At 39.1% G+C, this 21,741-nt stretch overlaps 1 protein-coding gene across 1 annotated transcript in view; it reads left to right on the forward strand.

Annotated features, from left to right (window-relative positions):
* Positions 1-20,431: 20,431 nt before the first annotated feature.
* Positions 20,432-21,741, forward strand: part of UGCG (UDP-glucose ceramide glucosyltransferase) — a 36,356-nt gene continuing 35,046 nt past the window's right edge. The window contains exon 1 of the mRNA XM_025432223.3: positions 20,432-20,644. Coding sequence (XP_025288008.1) covers positions 20,547-20,644 — 98 coding nt within the window. The 5' untranslated portion in view covers positions 20,432-20,546. The remainder of the gene's footprint in view (positions 20,645-21,741) is intronic.

Raw genomic sequence — 21,741 nt, forward strand, 5'->3', positions numbered from 1 at the left:
TGAGTAAAATTGAAAATTTGACAATACCAAGAGTTGATAAGGATATGGAGTGACTACAGTTCTCATATACAATCTCTACTAATGTTCTATGACCCAGCAGTTCCACCCTAGGTTATGTAACAACAGAAGTGAGGCATGAGGCATGTGTCAAACAACTTATATACACAAAAATGTTGAAACAGTTTTATTCATAATATCTAAAACCTAAAGATGATCCAGGGCAATTGGTTGGCCCAGTAGTTGAGCATCTGCCTTTGGTTAAGGTCATGATCCTGGGGTCCTGGGATCGAGTCCCACTTTGGGCTCCCGGCATGGAGCCTGCTTCTCCCTATGCCAGTGTCTCTGCCTCTCTCTCTCTTTCTCTCTGTGTGTGTCTCTCATGAATAAATAAATAAAATCTTTAAAAAAAGTCTTAAAAAACAAAAACAAAAACCTACAGATGATCCAAATACCTATCAACAGTAAAGAGGAGTAAACAAATTGAGGTGTATTCATAGGGTGAAATACTACATAGCAATAAAGAAGAATGAATTACTTATATATGCTACATACTGGGTGAATATCACAGACATTGAGTAAAAGGGTCATTCATACACAATAAAGAACCTTTATTGTATGATTCCATTTATATGAATTTTTAAAGTGGGCAAAACTAATCTGTGGTGACAGCAGTCAGAATAGTAGTTACCTTGGAGGTGGAGTATGACCCAGGTGGGGACATGAGTGAGCCTTCTAGCATGCCAGAGTGTTTTACATCTTGATCTGGTATACATGATTGAAAATATATTAAGTCATATATTTAAGATTTGGGCACTTTACTAAGTTACACCTCCGTTTGGGTACTTTTTAACATCTTTTTAAGTAACATCTTTTTAAGTTATATCTCAATAAAAATTAAAAAGGGGAGTGATATAACATGATTTGCATTTTGGAGTGACTACTCTAAGTCATGGAATGGACTGGAAGCAAGAAGAAAAATTAGCAATAATACCAGTGAGAGACTGGTGGCCTGAAATAGGAGATGGATTAATTTTACACCTAAAAGGTAAGGAAGAAGGAGCTTGGTATTTCTTGTATGTGGTGGATGAGAGAGAAAGAAGTGTTAAGAATGGTTCAGAAGGTTCTGGCTTAGGCAACAGGATGGATGGTGATGACATTCACTGAGTGAGAGCAGAGAGGTGGAGCAAACTTGAGGTCATATTTAGTAAATGAGAAAAGGTCTGGGAAGGAAAACTGGGTGTGGCTAAGGCAGGCCATCCACTCTCTTGGGCTGGTTTGATGAGAGGGTCATAATCTCAGTTTGAGTCACCTGCATTTGGTTAGCACTGGAAGGACAGGCTCCAGCCAGTCAGAGTGGTTGGGGGAGATAGTAGGAACCTCTGTCACCTTGTGAATAGGAAACTGTGGTTTGAAAACAAGACCTGTAAAAAATAAAGATGGATTTAGAGCAATGGGCCTCAAGTTTCCAAAATATCAGAAAATTTAAAAAGTAAAGGCAGTATGCCAAAGGAAATAAATATGTAGACCATCTTCAGACATGTGATGAGGAACACAGATCTTGGGCCTTTGAGAATGCATTTCTGTGGTTGGTTGTGTGGAATGAGGAGTCGGGAGGCACAAGGGCTCTGGGGCCCAAAAGACACAGGTTCAAACCCCAACTCCATTATTTATACACACTATGACTGAGGGCAAGCCAAGTAAACATCTATAAGCCTTGATTTCTTTATTTGAAAATGTAGCAAATAATACCCTCTATCCCAGGTGTGAGGTTTAATTAAATTCATGTATGTGGAAGAAGTTAACTCATTATAGGTATTAAATATATATAGATTTCCCTTTCTTCTTATTATGGACAAAGTGTCTCCTGTTAAATATATATAAAAAGTCCAAAGGGTAAAATGGTCCACTCAGACCACTTTATCAGATATTACTGTGCCTTTTGTTAATTGGTTTTCAAAATCCTATTCTGCAACCATTTCTAACTCTGTGAAGTAATCATCTTCTCCCTGTAATGCATGGTATAAAAAAGTAACCCTTAAGCACTACAAGAGGTGTCTTTATTCTTGGCCATTCCTTCTCTGATCTCCCATCTTTCTCCTACTATAATGCTGTTGAAGATTCTTGTACATGACTCAGAGATTGAATAATTGGCCTTATTACTGTAGTTTAAAATATAAATTTAACAAGTGTATTTAATTAGGATTTGTTGGGCAGCATGTAACTAAATGCCCTAAAACAATGATGGCTCAAAAACACACAAATGTATTTCTCCTGCAGAAGAGATCTGGAGGTAAACATTCCTGGGGTTGGCGCAGCGGCAATCTGATAACATATGGGCTTCAAGCTACTGTATTTCTTCTGTCTGCCACATTAGCACATGGCTGCCATCCTTAAGGTATCTCATGATTCAAGATGGCAACTGTAGGCATCTTGTCTTAGCTGCCGGCCTAAGAGGGAGGAGAAAAGGCATAAGGACAATAAAGAGCCACTTGCAGATGGGGCAGTTTTCTTATGTGGGCTTCTTTTTTTAAAGAAAGCTGTGACTAGTTGGCATTGAACACTAGTTGTTCAATCCAGAAACCTGGACATCATTTCTGACTCCACTATTTCACGTCCATATATAATAGTCCTTTTCTTTGAGCCTTCTAAATATTCCTAGAATTTGTCAGCTTATTTCCATGTCCATCGTCACATTTCCAAATTCATGGCATTATCATGTTTCTGTGTAATTCAGTGTCTGTATCAAGCCCTTTTGGGTCCATTCTCCACACTGTAGCCTGGGGATTTAATAACCACAGCTGATCACATTACCCCTTGTTAAAATCCTTCAGTGATTCCACTTTATCCTCAGAATAATGTCCAGACTTCTAACCTGACTTATACAGTCTTTAAATTTCAAAGCAGGCTGAAAGACTGTTGTAGGTTGAGTTCCCCCAGGAAGCTGACTCAGAGATTAGCATGCAGGAGTTTTATTAGGGAGTCCTCTTGCATGTCGTGCCACATCTATGAAGGAGAAGGAGAGAATTAAGATTGGACAGAGGAGGAAGTTAGCCTGTGATGTGGTCACATTAGAGACCTCAGTTACCAGTATGTCTCCATCTAAAGCTGGGATGACCCATCAGAATTGTCCCAAGTTGAAATGAGAGGGGTAGGTCTTTACATCCACATATTGATCATCCATTTGGCTATGGGTTGCCCTGGGAAAGGGGCATGACCTTAGATGAGGCCATCCACACATTCTACATCCTCTTATGCTAACACCAAGCCCTTTTTAGAACGTGGACTCAAACTCAGGACTTCCATGTGCCACACCCTGAAGTATTCAGGACCTCTCACCTAATTTCCTCAGCTTATTAATTAATCATGTTCTCCCTTTCATCCCTTTTACATTTGGCTCCTATGACACTGAAATCTTCTAATTTTCCTCCACTTCATGATTATTCTGTCTCACCTTTCTGTGTTGGATTAATTCAGTTTGCAAACTTCTAAACATCTGAGCCTGAGTGTCTTGGAGTTCAGTTCTTAGACCTCTTCTTTATCAGTGCTGATGACTTTGTCAATCTATTTCAGGATAATTGGCTTCTTTGTAATACTATAGATTTTATATTTTACATCTTAAAAAATTATTTTTGTGGAAGGATCCATAGAAATCTCTAGATTACCAAAGTGTTCTATGGCATACAAAAGGCTAAGAATACCTACATAATAATTGCACTCATGCCCTTAAAGTTTATTTGCATGTAGATAACCCTCATACTTATATTTTTAATCCTTTATCCCAGTTACTTACTGCTGTGTAACAAATTGCCAAAAATCGTAGTGGCATAAAACAACAACTGCTCTATTATATTTCAGTATTTTATAGGTGAGGAATTTGGCATTGACTGGGATGACTCATTAGCATTCAACTGGCAGATGGCCAGGTCTGGAGAGTCAAAACTGCTTCACTTTGGTAGTGAGGGCTAGAAAGCTGAACCTATGTGGGATCATTGACTGAAATACTACTGTGTCTTCTCCAGCATGGTGGTCTAAGTGGTAAGATTTTTTTTTACGTGGAGGATCAGGGCACCCTAGAGTACATTCCAACAGTCCTCACTAGAAATTGCAAGACTTCTTCTCATGGCCTAACCCTGGGTGTTCCAAAATGTCACTTTCACCACTGTTTGTGGGTCAACCAAGTCTCTATTGCAGCCTGGATTCAATAGGAGGGGAATTAGACTGCACTCAAAGGGAAGGGAAGCAGAGAATCCATGGCCATCTTTAATTTACCACAGATGCCTAATAGGTATCTCATTTGTAATACATTCAAACAAGACTCTTAATTTCCTCTCCAAATCTATTCCTTTAGATGATCACTGTCCCAGTAAATTGGACCAGTGTTCACCTACTCAGGCTCCATCTCTTAAAGCTATCTATGACTGCCCTCTTTCTTTCATATTCTGTATCCTATTTATTAACAAATCCTGCTGACACTACCTTCAAAGTTTATTAGTCTCTTCACTTCCATTGTTTCTGTTCTCATGGAATCTATATTTTAATGGAGCAGGCAATAAAATATATACATATTTATATGTACAATCCACATCATCCTTTTCCTACTTTAATAGTCTCCTAACTGGATTATTAGCTTCCACTCTTGTTCTCATGGACTCTTCACTATGCAACAGTCAGAGAGATCCTATTAAAGTCCTATCAAAATCATGCCATCCATGTGCTTGCTCATAATATTCCAGTGGCTTTAAATCTCAAAGTAAAATCCAAAATCTTTACTATGACCATCAGAGCTTTACATTTTCTAGACCCTGGCCCTTACTCTGACCAATTTCCCACTTTTCTTCCTTTTCCTCGCTATACTCCACCCCCTGGCTTATGTGCTCTCCCTCCAAGAAGCCAAATGTGCTCCTCTGGGGGCCTTTGCACTTAAACTTTGCACTAAATAGAACTCTCCCTTCCTACATATTTACATGGCTTCCTCCCCCTCTTTGTTCAACTCTTTACTCAAATGTCATCAGAGAAGACTTTCTACTACTGCAGAGATATTTACTCTGTTCCCTCTATACGATGCATATATTTGTATTGCCTGCATGCTCTATTAGGATTCAGACTCCATGAGAACAGGAACTTAGTTTTGTTCATTGCTATTTCCTCATCACTCAGGACAGTGTCTATTATATAATAGGTGCTCAATAAATATTTGTTAAATGAGTAAATAGATTTGCATAGTCTGCTTGTTGAGTGATCCAACACTTGGAGGCAGAAAAGGATGTTCAGTAAAATCTTGGGAGTAATTTGGCTCAGTGTGGAGCAGCACTTCTAAACTTAATAATGAGGAGATTTCATTTCAAATCTAAGAAAGGTATAAAATTTGTGAATCTGCTTCTCTTCATTCTCTTTAGAGATCTAACAATAGTCCCCATTAGAAGAATTATGAATTGCCGACATTGACACAGTACTTTCCTTTTATTCTTTCTTTAGAATATTAGATTATATCCTGTCTCTTTCCAGCCTATACATTTTATAGTCCTCTGACAAGATTCCTCTTCTACTGATAAATATATGTACCCTAGCTGAGGGTAGTTGCTAATATACACCATGGAACAAATCATCAAGGTCCTGTACAAGATGAGCTGGTCAAGGTGATAGGAAGACATAAACATAAGAAGAGATTGGGAGAGTTATTATAATATAGGAGATTATAAATGCTAGTAAAAATTTCCCTTAAGAGATAATCTAACTTCTATTTTACCATATATGCTAAGTGGTGAAATATCCCAATTAACATAAAAATATTAAATTATATCTTTTTGAAACACTAAAAGCAATGTAAATACTAGCAGAAAGTGTCAAAATTTTTTCAGAACTCCCTAAATTAACCAAAAACCTACAATCATCTGAGGAGACTTTATTTAAGAAAAATGGCTGAATCTGAGTAAGAACAGTTGGTTTTTTGACATTTTCATGTGCCCTATTTGCATACTTTGAAGTGAATGGAAACAAAACTACAGTATCCCAAAACTTATGGGATACAGCTAAGCCACTGCAGAGAGCAATTTATAGCAATAAACACCTATATTAAAAAAGAAAGATTGCAAATCAAAAATCTAAACTTCCACCTTAAGAAACTGGAAAAAAAAAAACAACTCAATGTAAACAGAAGTAGGAAAATAATAAACATGAAAGTGGAAATAAATGAAATAGAGAAAAAGAAAACAATAGAGAAAACCCATGGAATGAGAAGTTAGTACTTGGAAAAGATGAATAAAATAGACAACATTTAGCTAGACTGACCGAGAGAAAAGGAAGAGGAGTCAATTACTAAAGTCAGCTGTGAAAGAGGGGATTTTACTACTGAGTTTACAGAAAAAAATAAGGATTACAGGGGAATAACATGAACAACTGTCGACAAAGCAGATAACCTAGATAAAATAGAAAAATTCCTAGAAAGACACAAACTATTGAAAGTGATTCAAGAAGAAATAGAATATCTGAATAGACCTATAACAAGTAAAGACGTCAAAATTATAATAATTGAAAAACAAGAACAAAAGAAAAACCCAAGCCCAGATGACTTCACTAGTGATTCTACCAAACATTTAAGGAAGAATTAACACAAATCCCTCAAAAACTTTCCAAAACTTAGAAGGGAATACTTCCCAGCTATTCCATGAGGGCAGTATTATCAACGAAAGGCATTGTAAGAAAATACAGACCAATATCCCTTATGAATATAGGCATAAAAATCTTCAACAGAATACTAGCAAACTGAATCCAGCAATATACAGAAAGGATTATACAACGTGACCAAGTGGGATTTGTACCACGAATACAAGGTTGGTTTAACATCTGAAAATCAGGGAGTGGCTCAGTGGTTGGATGTTCAGTTCAGCCCCTTATCGTGAGCTCCCTGTGGGGAGCCTACTTCTCCCTCTGCCTATGTCTCTGCCTCTCTCTGTGTGTCTCTCATGAATAAATAAAACAAAATCTTAAAAAAACAAAAATATCTGAAAATCAGTGTAGATGCAAACAATATATGTGACAAAATTCAGCACCCTTTTATGATAAAATTATTCAACAATCTGGGAATATAAAGGAGCTTCCTCATTATGATAAAACCCACAGCCAACATCATAATTAGCGGTGAAGTACTGAAAGCTCCCTCCCCCCCATAATCAGGAACAAATAAAGATTTCTGATTTTGCCGTTTCTATTCATATTATACTAGAGGTTCTAACTGGGGCACTTAGGCAAGGAGAAGAAATAAAAGGCACTCAGACTGAAAAGAATTAAGTAAAAATATTTTTCTTTTGAAGTAAAGGTATTTCTATTAGAAGAACATGATCTATCATAAGATAGAAAATCTTATGAACCCATAAAGAAGCCATTAAAACTAATAAGTTCAGTAAGGCTTCAAGATACAAGATCAATATATAAAAATCAACTCTATTTCTGTACACTGGTGATGAGCAATCCACAAATGAAAACAATTCCATCTACAATAGCATCAAAGAGAATAAAATACTTGGGAAATAAATTTCAGAAAGGAAATGTAAGATCTGTGCACTAAAAAGTAGAAAACTAAAAAAAATTAAAAAATAAAATTAAAAGTAGAAAACGCTGTTGAATGAAATTAAAGAAGACCTAAGTAAATAGAAAGTCATCCCATATTCATGGATCAGAATACTTACTATTATCAAGATGGCAGTACTACCCAAATTGCTCTATAGAGCCAGTGCAACCCCTATCAATATTTCAGCTGTCTTCTTTGCAGAAATTGACAGGCTGATCCTAAAATTCATATTGAAACTCATGAGCCAAAGCAATCTTGAAAAGGAACAAATTTGGAGAACTCATACATCCCAAATTTAAACTTCCTGCAAATCTACAGTGATGAAGACCATATGGTATTAGCAGTAGAATTGAGAGTCTAAAAATAAATCCACACATTGATGGTCAACTGATTTGCAATATGCATGCCAAGACCATTCAAGGGGGGAAAATCATCTTTTAAATAATTGGTGCCAGGACAACTAGATGTCCACGTACAAAAGAATGAAGTTAGACTTCTATGTCACAACATATAAAAATTAACTTTAAAAAACTAAATAGGGATCCCTGGGTGGCGCAGCGGTTTGGCGCCTGCCTTTGGCCCAGGGCGCGATCCTGGAGACCCGGGATCGAATCCCACATCGGGCTCCCGGTGCATGGAGCCTGCTTCTCCCTCTGCCTGTGTCTCTGCCTCTCTCTCTCTCTGTAACTATCATAAATAAATAAAAATTAAAAAAAAATTAAAAAAACTAAATAAAATTATATCAAAGGCCTATAAATAAGAGCTGAAGCTATAAAACTCTTAAAAGAAAATAGGAGTATAAATATTGTGACCTTGAATTAGGAAATGTTATCTTTGATATGATACTAAAGCACAAGTGACAAAAGAAAAAACAGATGAATTGGACCATTAAAATGAAAAACTTTGTGTTTCAAAGGATGTCATCAAGAAAGGAAAGAGACACCTGGGTGGCACAGTGGTTGAGTGTCTGCCTTTGGCTCAGGGCGTGATCCTGGGATCTGGGATTGAGTCCCACATCAGGCTCCTTGCCTGGAGCCTGCTTCTCCCTCTGCCTATGTCTCTGCCTTCTCTCTCTGTGTCTCTTATGAATAAATAAATAAAATCTTTAAAAAAAAGAAAAAAGACAACCCACAAAATGCCATAAATGTTTACAAATCATGTATCTGATAAGGGATTTGTATCCAGAATATATAAAGGATTCTTACAACTCAATAATAAAAAGATACAGACCCAATTAAGAATCACCAAGGGATTTTAATAGATATTCTTCCAAGAAAATATATAAATAGCCAATAAACACATGAAAACATTTTCACCATCTTAGTCCATTCAGGCCGCTAAAAACAAAATACACAGACTGGGTGACTTATACACAACAGAAAATTATTCCTCATCGTTCTGGAGGCTAGGAAGTCCAAGTTCACAATGCCAGCATGGTCTTGTTCTTTTGAGAACCCTCTTTATGGTTCATAGCCAGCATCTTTGGAGTGTGCCCTCACTTGGTGGAAGAGGTTGGGGACCATTGTAGGATCTCTTTAATAAGAGCAGTAATCCTACTCACGAAGGCTTCATCTTCATGCCCTATTCACCTCCCAAAGGCTCCACTTCTTAGTTATGTCATCTTTGGGGACTAGGATTTCAACATGAATTTTAGGGGGTCACATTCAGGTTAAAAGATTTTTTGTGTAGACATTTTTATTTCTCTTGGATACAAACTTAGGAGTACTGAGTTGTGTGGTAACTTTAACTTTTTAAGGAACTGATACTTGTTTCTAAAGTGGCTCTACCATTTTACAATCTCACCAGCAATATATGTGGGTTTCCATTTTCCCAAACCTTCACCAAAACTTGGTATAGACAGCCATATTAGTAAGTGTGAAATGGTATTTCATTATAGTTCTGATTTGCTTTTCCTTAATGGCTAATTGTTTCTATGGTCTGAATGTGTTTTTAGTGTATTCACTAAATTCAGTGATTTTTAGTGTATTCACAGAGTTGTACAACCATCATTACCTAACTTCAGGACATTTTCATCACTGCAAAAAGAAACCCCAGGCTCATTAGAAGTCGCTCCTCCTTTCCTCTCCCTCTAGCACATGGTAACCACTAATTTAATTTCCATCTCCATAGATTTTCCTATTCTGGCTATTTCATTAAAATAAAAGTATGCAGTTTGTGACTACCTTCTTTAACAGCATATTTTCAAGGTTTATCCACGTTGTAGCATTTAAAAGTAATTTGTTCCTTTTTATAGCTTACATAATACTCCATTGTATGGATATACTACATTTTATTTATCCTTTTATCATTTGAGTTGGATTTGGGTTTGAATAATGCTTTTCTTTTTTCTTTTTGGCTTATGAATAATGCTATAATCTTTGAAAGTGAATTTTATGGTATGTGACTACATCTCAAAAAGGTATAACAAATAACAAAAGCTGAAAGAGGTTAAATGGAATCTTTCATATTTAGAACTTTCTAGAAATTTTCCATTGTTTTACAAAAACTCAGTATAGTGGATATGGTGGTTATCTGTCCAATTATATTTTCCCCCATTCATTACATAGCTGCTAGGTAGTTTGGGTGTGATTATCCCTACTACCAGCTTCAGTGGGTCCTGATTTGACCGTTCTAGTCTTCCTGCCATAGCCTAAGCCAGTTAACAAGTCGCATCAAGGGGTTTTGTTAGGTGGATACGAATAACTCACACATTTTCTTTCTTCTCTCATATGAAAGGAAAACTATGATGTACAGGTATCCGTTAGCAGCCATCTTAACCATGAGAGAAGTCATCTGGCAGATAAAACTGAGACAATAAGGAGAAAGCCAAGACTATCACAGAAAAATGGAACAAGAGCCCTAATGGAGCCTTGGCTGACTTCTGTGTCTTTTAAATTGTGTGTGGCCACATGACTAATTTGCCTAAAACAGTCTCAGTTTATACCAGTTCTCCTAGCCTGATTGGTAATAGTGCCCCCTTGCTTTCTCAAAAGGGTCCTGATTTAGACATTTATATGGTCACATTCCCTATAACTAGATTTTCAATTGCATATCAATTATTAGTTAACCAAGGTCAGCTGTTTCTCAGATTGTGTCCATTCAAACTGTTTTCTGGCTAACTCTCAGCATGCTCCCTTTGATTATTCAGTTGTTTTAGAAGACTTGGAGTCCCAAAGGAAACACAAGCAAGACATCTTGCTTTCCTCTCACTTACCTGGTACTCTCTTACTCTTTCATTAGGACCCAGGACTTCTCCAGGAAGTCTTTCTAGACTTTACTGAATATAAGAAATCATTCCCAATCCCATACAATTCTCTTCATACCTCTTTATCAACACTTAAAACATTGCATTACAATGATCTGTTTTCATGTTTATCTTCCATAGTCAACTGGGAACTTATGAAAAAAACTGTTAACATCAGTTTTAACTTTGTATCTAAAGCATGAGAACAATGTTCTCCTGGAACCTAGTTTCTTTTGAAATTTGTTGAGGAATAAAGGAAAAGATATAACTGAATAGGAAAGCCATTTGTTTACCTTGTTATCTTAACAGTCTTGTTCATATAATTTTGCTCAATATTTTCCACTGTACAGCGACTGGCCCTTAATGATGTCCCCCAAACCCGAATGATTACAAAATATAATTAATTACAATGGGCAGTTGAATTCTAGGGATGAGCTTAGTGTAGAAAAGGTCCCAATAGTTGTTTCTGTTTCCTTGAATTGCTCAATGGGCTGTTTCATGCTTCTTCACACTTGAGATAACACTTCAAATTTTTGCCCGCAATAAAAATAAAGCTCCAGGGGCACCTGGGTGGCTCAATTGGTTGGGTGTCTGCCTTTGGCTTAGGACATGATCCTGGGTACTGGGATGGAGTCCCGCAGCAGGCTCCCTGCTCAACGGGAGCCCACTTCCTTCCTCTTCCTCTTCTCCCCACCCACCCTGCTTGTGCTCTCTCACTATCTCTCTCTCTCTCTCAAATACATAAATAAAATCTTTTAAAAATAAAATAAAGGTTTAAAAATAATCTGATAGGGTTTTTGAATCATAAGATTGCTAGACTAGATGGAGGGCTCATCTTCTTCACAAATTCATACTTAGTTTGGTGCTATGCAAATATAATCCTTTTTTAAAAATCTCAAATCTAAGAAAAACCCCCAAGTGTATATATTGTCATGCAAAGTAGACTCTGAAGGCTTTGCCTTCAGTTAAACCTGATCGCCTGATGCATTTTATTCTGAGTATTTTTAAGGTATTTATTACCCCAAATAATATTTTTAAAGATTATTTTATTTACTTGAGGCAGAGCGAGAATATGAGGTGGGCGGGGCAAAAGGAGTGGGGAAGGGAGAAGCAGGCTCCCCACTGAGCAGGGAGCCTGATGCGGGCCTGGATGCCAGGACCGTGGGATCATGACCTGAGCTGAAACCAGATGCTTTTTTTTTTTTTTTGAGCCTTAAGGGCATCATTTATTTTTTTTTTTTTATGTATTTTCATTAACATTTATATCATTATTTATTTAGAGGCCTCACATTTCTATTGTGATTTCCAATTGACCCCTGTAATATTTTTTTAATTTGTTTTTTATTGGTGTTCAATTTACTAACATACAGAATAACCCCCAGTGCCCGTCACCCATTCATTCCCACCCCCCCCCCGCCCTCCTCCCCTTCTACCACCCCTAGTTCGTTTCCCAGAGTTAGCAGTCTTTACATTCTGTCTCCCTTTCTGATATTTCCCACACATTTCTTCCCCCTTCCCTTATATTCCCTTTCACTAATATTTATATTCCCCAAATGAATGAGAACATATAATGTTTGTCCTTCTCCGACTGGCTTACTTCACTCAGCATAATACCCTCCAGTTCCATCCACGTTGAAGCAAATGGTGGGTATTTGTCATTTCTAATAGCTGAGTAATACTCCATTGTATACATAAACCACATCTTCTTTATCCATTCAACTTTCGTTGGACACCGAGGCTCCTTCCACAGTTTGGCTATCGTGGCCATTGCTGCTATAAACATCGGGGTGCAGGTGTCCCGGCGTTTCATTGCATTTGTATCTTTGGGGTAAATCCCCAACAGTGCAATTGCTGGGTCGTAGGGCAGGTATATTTTTAACTGTTTGAGGAACCTCCACACAGTTTTCCAGAGTGGCTGCACAAGTTCACATTCCCACCAACAGTGTATGAGGGTTCCCTTTTCTCCGCATCCTCTCCAACATTTGTTGTTTCCTGCCTTGTTAATTTTCCCCATTCTCACTGGTGTGAGGTGGTATCTCATTGTGGTTTTGATTTGTATTTCCCTGATGGCAAGTGATGCAGAGCATTTTCTCATGTGCATGTTGGCCATGTCTATGTCTTTCTCTGTGAGATTTCTGTTCATGTCTTTTGCCCATTTCATGATTGGATTGTGAAACCAGATGCTTAACCAAGGAAGCCACCCAGGTACCCCAGCCCCAAAGAATATTAACACTTATTCAATATCACTGTTTCTTACATGTTAGAAGGCCCCATATATATCTAAATACTTTTTAAATCTTATTCTTTGCTTGGCATAATATTATATTTCAAGGCCTGAAATGAATTTATTCATCAAATAAAAATATCTTTGTTTGCTCTTAACTATTTAATTATATTTTTTCCTATTCCGTACAATTGTCATCTAATTGCCCTTGTTTCTGATCGACTAAACCAGTTATGTTGGCAAGAAAATGAGATTTATAAGATATCCTTATTTGTGTAAAAAGCAAGAATTGTAGAATGTTACATGCTTTTATTATAGATAGACTGATTTTCTAAAAAAAAATCCTTATAAGTATAGTTAATTTTATTTTTTTATAGGTAAAAACAGTAGAGGGAGAAATGGGGAAAGTGATCTAGATGAAATTAGAATGAATGAACTCATTAAGGAATAATACTAAAACTTTCATAGAATTTACATGTGCTTGGAACTGTTCTAAATATTTAAAATGAAAAAAAAATATTTAAAATGTTAACTTTTTTTTTTAAGATTTTATTTATTTATTCATGAGAGAGGCAGAGACATAAGCAGAGGAAGAAGCAAGCTCCACATGGGGAGCCCAATGTGGGACTCAATCCCGGAACCCCAGGATCATGCCCTGAGCCAAAGACAGACGCTCAACTGCTGAGCCACCCAGGCATCCTTAAAATATGTTAACTTTAATCCCCACAACACAGGTCCATATAGCTAGTAAATGGTAGAACTGGGATTCAAACCCAGTCATTTTGACATTCACAGTGGACGTGCTTAATGGATAGTCTACCCTGAATCCTAAAACAAAGCATTCTTAAGATAAAAGGTATTTTATAGAGATCCTAAACTCAGGTGGTACAGCTTCTCTCAACAGCCTTTGCTCCTTAGTAAAAGTTGAATTCACACTTGAATTAAATTTTTAATACTATGAAATAATACCAGAATAAGCAGATTTTATTGGCATTTCCTTGAATTATTTTACAGGAAGAAAGCACTTATGAAAAGGACTGTTCTTTTTAATTCTTCTACTTGTTGTTTACTCTCTTAGATGAATTGTTCTGAAATGACAGCTTTATGAAATTCCTCTTAACTGAAGCAAAAGATGTGTTAAAAGAAAATAGCAAGATTTTTAAATTGCCAGTATATCAGCATAAAATATATGATTTATTCTTAATTTTCCTAACATCTCTGATGGTGAAATTAACCTATATAGAACATTCGTTTCCAAACTAAATAATACTAAACAAAAATCTGCTTTGCAATCTCAACTGTGAGGATTGATCATCTACCATATATTGTTTAAAATAACTTAATATTTTACTTATATGAAGAGTATTGGCTTTGACAATCAGTCTGACAGACTGAGGTCCAAACTCCAGCTCTCTCACTTATCAGGTGTGTCACCTGGATAGCTAACTTAATCTTTTGACTTCTAGTTATACATTTCATGACTTTTGTGAAAATCAAGTTAGTATTTCAAAAACTTGCTGGTATATAACTTATGTTCTTATGTTCAGTAAATATTAAAGTCTCAGCCTCTCTCTTTGTCTCTTTCTTTCAACATACTACCAAGTTTGTTTATACACATACACAGCTTAGGTGAAGTTTTTAATATTGTAAGCTTTAATAAATAAATAGAGTTGAGTCTATCTAAAAAGAAAGCCATTTTCAGGGCACCTGGCTGGCTTAGCCAGTGGAGCATCCAATTCTTGATCTCAGTGTTGTGAGTTCAAGTCTCACATTGGGGGTAGAGATCACTTTAAAAAAAAAAAAAGTCTAAGGAAAATAAATAATTTTATAAGATTTTTAAAACTTTTAAAGCAATTTAAAAAATATTTGAAAAAGAAAATAGTTGACATTTACATGAGACATATTTGGAAATAGTTTAAATTTAGCTTCCTTTAAGAATAAACATTAGTATTCCCACTAGCACACTGTGGATTAAAGTGAAACCAAATATGAAATTTGAAAAGAAAAATGAGTATGAAGTAAATCTTTTTAATTAGTTGTTTGGATATGAGCACAACAGCTGTGAATGAAATGAACTCTAGTGAACTCCAGGCACTTCGCTGGACCACACCCACACATACAAACATACTCTACCTGTGGATTGTCAGGATCAGGCCCTGAACTGACAATTTGCCCAGAACCTTTGTGCATTTGGAGGCTATTCACTGTAATATATAGTATCTTAGGATTTATTCCTATCCATTTTATGGGTAACAAAACCAGCGAAAGTTAAGCACCTGAGCTAATAAGTAGATAAGGCATTTTTCTAACTAATTGCAAACATGCTTAGGGGGAAAAAAAAGAGAAGAATTGTTTCTTTTGGCATTAGCACAACAAATTTCAGATCAATTGATTCTTTGTTTTTAAAATTTCAGATTTACCCAGTTTCTGGAGGATCACCTTTAAAAAAAGAAATCTTTCTAGAGGGCTGAAAATTTACAGTATACCTATCTTTTAAAAATAACACATTAACCATAGGGAACTGAATTGTGATTTTTAAAATGTTTATATGAAAGACTCTTTATAATAATGACAAAGATGGAAAATATATCCAATGCGGACATAAAAAGCATGCTGTTGACGGTCAAGTATGGGAGTTGGAGCAGGTCTTCAGGTTGTGATTAGGCAAACTAATATGTAGTTACTCTCAGTCTGTGATCTAATTGTATAATATGAAGGAGGGGTTATGGTAGTTAATGTGTATTTTTTTCCACAAAGAAAAAATACATTTTTTAAAGATTTTATTTATTTATTCATGAGAGACAGAGAGAAGCAGAGGCATAGGCAAAGGGAGAAGCAGGCTCCCCACAGAAAGCCCGATGCTGGGCTCAATCCCAGGACCCCAGGATCACGCCCTGAGCCAAAGGCAGATGCTCAACCACTGAGCCACCCAGGTGCCCCAAGAAAAAGTATTTTTAAAGTATTTGCCAACAAAGGAGAAAGGTGAGCAATTTTTCCAGTGACTTCTCTCAATGTAGATTATTCATTCATTCAACAAATATTTGAGTGCCTAGAAGGTGCAAAGCCCTAGTATCTGATGACAAACTAGTTTATCTTATTCAGACACATTTTCAACGTATATATTTTTTTGAGTGGAGTATTATTAATTTTAAAAAAATAGACTTTATTTTCTGGAGCAGTTTTAGGCTTGAAGCAAAATTGAGCAGAAATTACTCACAGTTCTCATATACTCCCTGCCCTAATGCATGCACAGTCTCCCCTACTATCAATATCACCAGAATGGTGCATTTGTTACAGCTGATGAACCTCCACTGACACATCATTATCACCCAAAGTCCACAGTTTATATTAGAATTGACTCTTGGTGTTGTAGATTCTATGGGTTTTGACAAATGTAGAATACGTGTATCTACCATTATTGTATTGTACAGAATAGTTTCACTGCTCTAAAAATCCTCTGTGATTTGCCTGTTTATCCCTCACTTCTCCCTCTGACAACCACTGATCTTTTTACCATCTCCATAGTTTTGCCTTTCCCAGAATGTCATATAGTTGGAAAGATTTTTTTCACTTAATCATATACATTTAAGCTTCCTCCATGTCTTCCATGGCTTGATAAGCTCGTTTCTCCTTGGTGCTAAATAATATTCCATTGTTCGGATGTACCACAGTTCATTTATCCATTCATCTGCTGAAGGACCTGGTTGCTTCCAAATTTTGTCAATTATGATTAAAGTTGTTATAAACATCTGTGTGCAGGTTTTTGTGTGGACATGTTTTTAACTCTTTGGGTAAATAACAAGGATGCAATTGCTGGATCATATGGTAAGAGTATGTTTAGTTTTGTAAGTAACTGCCAAACTATCTTCCAAAGTGACTATACCACTCATAATTTGAAAAAATAAATTATGAAAAATTTCTATTTGGTTTTTATCAACTTCTTTGTAAAATAGAAAAATGACCATTTTCCACCATAAAAACTATAATGCTCATTATAGTAAATCAACAACATAAAAAGGCAGGTAAATAATATCAGCACATTTCATTCTTCAAAGACAAATACTTAAAAAGAAAGACAAGTACTTAAACAATCGTCTGGTGTAATTTCTTTGTCTTTTTTTCTGTGCATAGCCTTTCAGTGCCACATTTTAAGCTTGATTTATCTAGAATCTCACCAAAGATAATGTTTTTCATAGATACAACCCAAATCAGGGAATTCTGATTGTTGAAAATGTAACTTTAAAAAATGTAACACCAACTTTTTAAATACAGGCAGTTGGGGGCATAATGTAACCAAGAGTTACCAACTTCCCAAAGATAAATTGTTTTGTTTCTCTGAAGTAACTTATGTACCTGTGTTTTCCCAGCCTTCTGACCTATCTTTTCTGGGACATGCGGCTAGAACCAATATAATTTCATTTCAGTTTCAGTTTCAAGTCAGCTAAATATTTTGGTTTGGGTTTGGTTTAAGGCAAAAATGTGTTCTAGCTACTTGGTTTGAACCAGCTATTTTTTAATTTTTTTCTTGCTAAAGTTTTATAATCTAAAATATCTAGGACCATTAAATGACAGTCATATTTGGATTTTGTCTGTCTCTGAAAATATTACTCCTTAAACTGTATGAATTCTAATATATACTAATACTACTGGATTGTCCCTGGAAAGATTCAGAAGCCCTGACCTCGGTGAAATTGTTTTTCGAAAAGAGAAGGCCTTTTAGACAACCAAAAAAATGTTAACTGCCAAAAAGTAAGATCAGTGGGCAGGGTCTTTGCTAGATTCCTATGCTGCTTGCTACATGGAAGAAATGTACACTTTTACAGTATCTATAGAATGTTAGGATTATGTATTCTAGTGTTAGGATTGCATATTCACCTGTATTCATTTTAGAATATGTAATCCTAATATTTTATAGGTACTACAGAATGGTTTGGACAAAACCAAATTTAACTAGGTCTAAGTACAACATAGCTGATCTTTTTAATCTACTGATTATATTCAATTATACCAATCTGTTAATTTTTAATATGTGCTTCTTTCATCTTTCTTGGCCTCATTTCCATGTTATTGATCATACTATATAAAATCTTTCATGGTAAGTCCCCCCCCCCAAAAAAAACATTTTAGAGAAAAGCAGAATATAACACAATGCTTTAACTGACCAATTGATATAGTTTACTAAATCTAAGAGGGCATGAATTGTAAGATGCACTTTTATTTACATATGATTAACAAAAAATCTACCAGGTGGTGTTAAGGTGGTACTAACTGGGGCAGCCCCAGTGGCTTCACGGTTTAGCGCTGCCTTCAACCCAGGGCGTGATCTTGGAGACTGGGGATCGAGTCCCATGTCAGGCTCCCTGTATGGAGCCTGCTTCTCCCTCTGCCTGTGTCTCTGCCTCTCTCTTTCTCTCTCTCTCTCTCTCTCGTGAATAAATAAATAAAAATCTTAAAAAAAAAAAAAGGATGGTACTGACTGTGAGATGCGTTTCCATCTCAGAAAGGTTAAAACGTGTGAAAGTTTTTTTTTTTTTTTTTTTAAGAGGGGCGAGAGGCAGAGGGAGTGAGAGAATCTTAAGGAGGTGGGGCTCAGTCCCACAACCCTAAGATCAGGACCTGAGCTAAAACCAAGAGTGGGACTCAACCCAATGAACCACGCAGGTGCCCCATGTTAAAGTATTTTTAAAAGTGAGTCCTAGGGGTCCTGGGTGGCTCAGTGGGTTAAGCACAGGATTCTTGGTTCTGGCTCAGGTCATGATCTTAGTGAGATCAAGGCCCCAGGTGGGACTCTTAGGTCAGCATGGCATCTGCTGGAGATTCTCTCTCCCCCCCCCCCCCCTCAGTCCCTGCCCCACTGCCTGGGCACACTCTACTTCAAATAAATAATAAAGTATCTTTAAAAAAAAAAAAGGTGAATCCTGGAATTAATTAACAACAACAGTGATGTTTTAAAATTTCCATTTATATTTTGCTGGTAGTACACTATCCCGCTATAACTTTAATTCATTAACCAGTGACTGAACAATGGAAGTTTCATTTGTAAACATGGTTCTTACTCACTTTATCCCATTTCCCATAGTGAATGCAGAATTGGTTGTCAGACATTAAACTCTTTGTAGTTTACCATTTAATTGTAGATTAAGGTAGCTCATTTAATCAATATCAAACATAATAAATAGCCAACGACAAAATAACCAGCTTCTTTCCAAAACTGAATTCAATTCTGAAATCTCTCAAGGGAGGTCACGGATTATTTAAAAGGAAATCACTTGAAATAATAAACATTGTCTAAACATAAAACAATCAAGAAACAATATAAACTCATCTAGGCTAAAGAAACAAACATTTAGTATTGGCTTAAAACATCTCTCTGAACTGATTTAAAGTTAAGATAAAGGCTAGATTACCTGACTCTCCAAGGTGCGCCACCCCTTTACATCTTAGAGCATTGCTATCCACATATGTAATTTAAAACTTTCTGGTATAGCTAGCCTCATTTGAAAAGTAAAACAACCAAAACAGTGGCATTAGATAATTTTTCATTTAACCCAACATATCACAAATATTGTCTTGACACGTAATCAGTATAAAGTTCAATAAGGAGTTGGTCTTCAACAATGCCTGTCGGCCACATCTGAGTAGCTCGGTCGCCGCAGGTGGCCACCCGTTGGACGGTAAGGAGTCTTAGGGTCGGTACTTGATACTGATTGATTTCTTACATCCCGAGTTTGAGAGTTTCTTGTATATTACAGGCTGCCTCGCGGCGCCCACGGATCTGGGAAGGATCGGGTGCTTTAGCTCTCGGGTCGGTGAAGGCAGGGAGGGAGGGAGCGGTGGGCCGGCCGAGCCGGGCCTCCCGGAGCCGCCTGGACCTGCGCGTCTCGCTGCGGGCTGCAGGGCCCGGGGCGCCGCCGAGGGTCCGGCGCCGCCCGGCCGAGCCTCCGGGGGGCGCGCTCCCGCCCGCCACGGTGACGCAGCGGGCGCGAGGCCGGCGGGGGGGCCGGGGGCCGGGGGCGGGGGGGCCGGGGGGCCGGGGGGGCGGGCGGCAGCGGCGCGCCCCGCCCCTCGGAGGGCCGGGCGCCGCGGTTCCGGAGGGCGGGGCGGGGCGCGCCGGGGACTCGCAGCGCCGGCCGCCGGTTTCGATTAGTGCGCGGAGCCGCGGCGGCGGAGCAGGGTGCGGAGTCGAGCGGCCGGGCCGGGCGGCGGGGCGGCGGGGCGGCGGCGGGGCGGCGGCTGCGGCGGCGGCGGCGGGGGCGGGGGCGGCGAGCCCGAGCGCGGGGCCCGCACACCGCAGCGCCCGCACCGCGAGCGCGCCCGGGCCGGAGCGCGGAGAGGACGAGCGCGCGGGCGGGGCGCGCAGGCCCTGCCCGCCCCTTCCGTCCCCACCCCCCCGCCCCTTCCTCTCCCCACCTTCCTCCGGCTCCCGCGCCCCCGCGCCGGGCGCCCACCCTGTGCTGCTGCGGGAGCGCGGTCCGCGGCGGCGGCCGGAGCGGGCCGGGCCGGGCCGGGGGATGGCGCTGCTGGACCTGGCCCTGGAGGGAATGGCCGTCTTCGGGTTCGTCCTCTTCGTGGTGCTGTGGCTGATGCATTTCATGGCCATCATCTACACGTGAGTGAGGGGCTGCTGGCGCGGGGTCGGGGCCTCGGGCCTCGGGCCTCGGGGCCTCGGGCCGGGAGGGCGGGAGGGTGGGAGGCCGTGCGCTTTGGAGACGGGCGGGCTCGGGTGGGGGTGGAGGAGGCGCTGCCCGTCCCGCTCGCGCCGTCCCCGCTCCCCCTGGACCGCTGGGGCGGGGGTCCTTGGGCGGGGGAAGGGGTGAGTGGGGGCGGTGCGGGGCCGCGGGCGACGGCACGGCCCGGGGGAAGGCGACGGAGCTCTTCCTGCGTGTCGGGCGGAAGGCTGCTTGCTCGCTCGCTTTCATTGTGTCGGGAATTCCTCTGGCTTTTCGCCTGGGCCAAGATGCATATAGTGTGTTGCTGCTGCTGCTGTTCTCTCGACCTGGGCGACATTTCTATGATGATGATGATGGTTTGCACCCTCCCGGGAGCTGCACACAGCCACCCGGAGACCTCCCTGTGGATTTGCTCCTTCCTGGAACAAGCTCTATGCTTTTACCTAGGTGTGGAGCACCTGTCCACCCTGAAAAATGTCCACCAACCCTCCGGGCTGACGTTAGAGCCTTGAGTCATGTCAGCTACCACATTTCATTGTGGTTTGCTTTCCTTTTTTTTTTTTTTTTTTTTCTTCCTAGTTCCTGATGTATATAGTCTCATTTTGATTTGTCCCCTCCGCACACCTCTGTTTGTTTTTTTTTTTTCCATTATGAATTCAACAAATACTTCTCGAGGCCTGCTGGATGCCATTCACGGGGGACACAGTGCCGAGAAGGGTGGGATTTCTGTCCTCAGAGAGCTTACATTCTTACAGCAAGGGAGAGACATAATAAAAATTCGAATAAGGCTATCTCAGATAGTGATAAAACCTCTGGATGATATAAAACAGGGTGGTGGGATGAATCATGACCGAAGGTATGTGGCTGGTTCTGAGATTTCAATTTTTTTAAATATCTTTAAAATAGGATCTACCTTTTTAAAGAAATGAAAGAATTGCAATAGAGCACATTTCTCATACGGACTCACTGGCATTTTAGCCTGAAAGAAAAATGACTATACATACTAATCTTTATCACCAACTAGAAGTGGGCATGT

This window comes from Canis lupus, chromosome 11 (assembly GCF_003254725.2).
Source record: "Canis lupus dingo isolate Sandy chromosome 11, ASM325472v2, whole genome shotgun sequence".
In the NCBI taxonomy this organism is placed as follows: domain Eukaryota; kingdom Metazoa; phylum Chordata; class Mammalia; order Carnivora; family Canidae; genus Canis; species Canis lupus.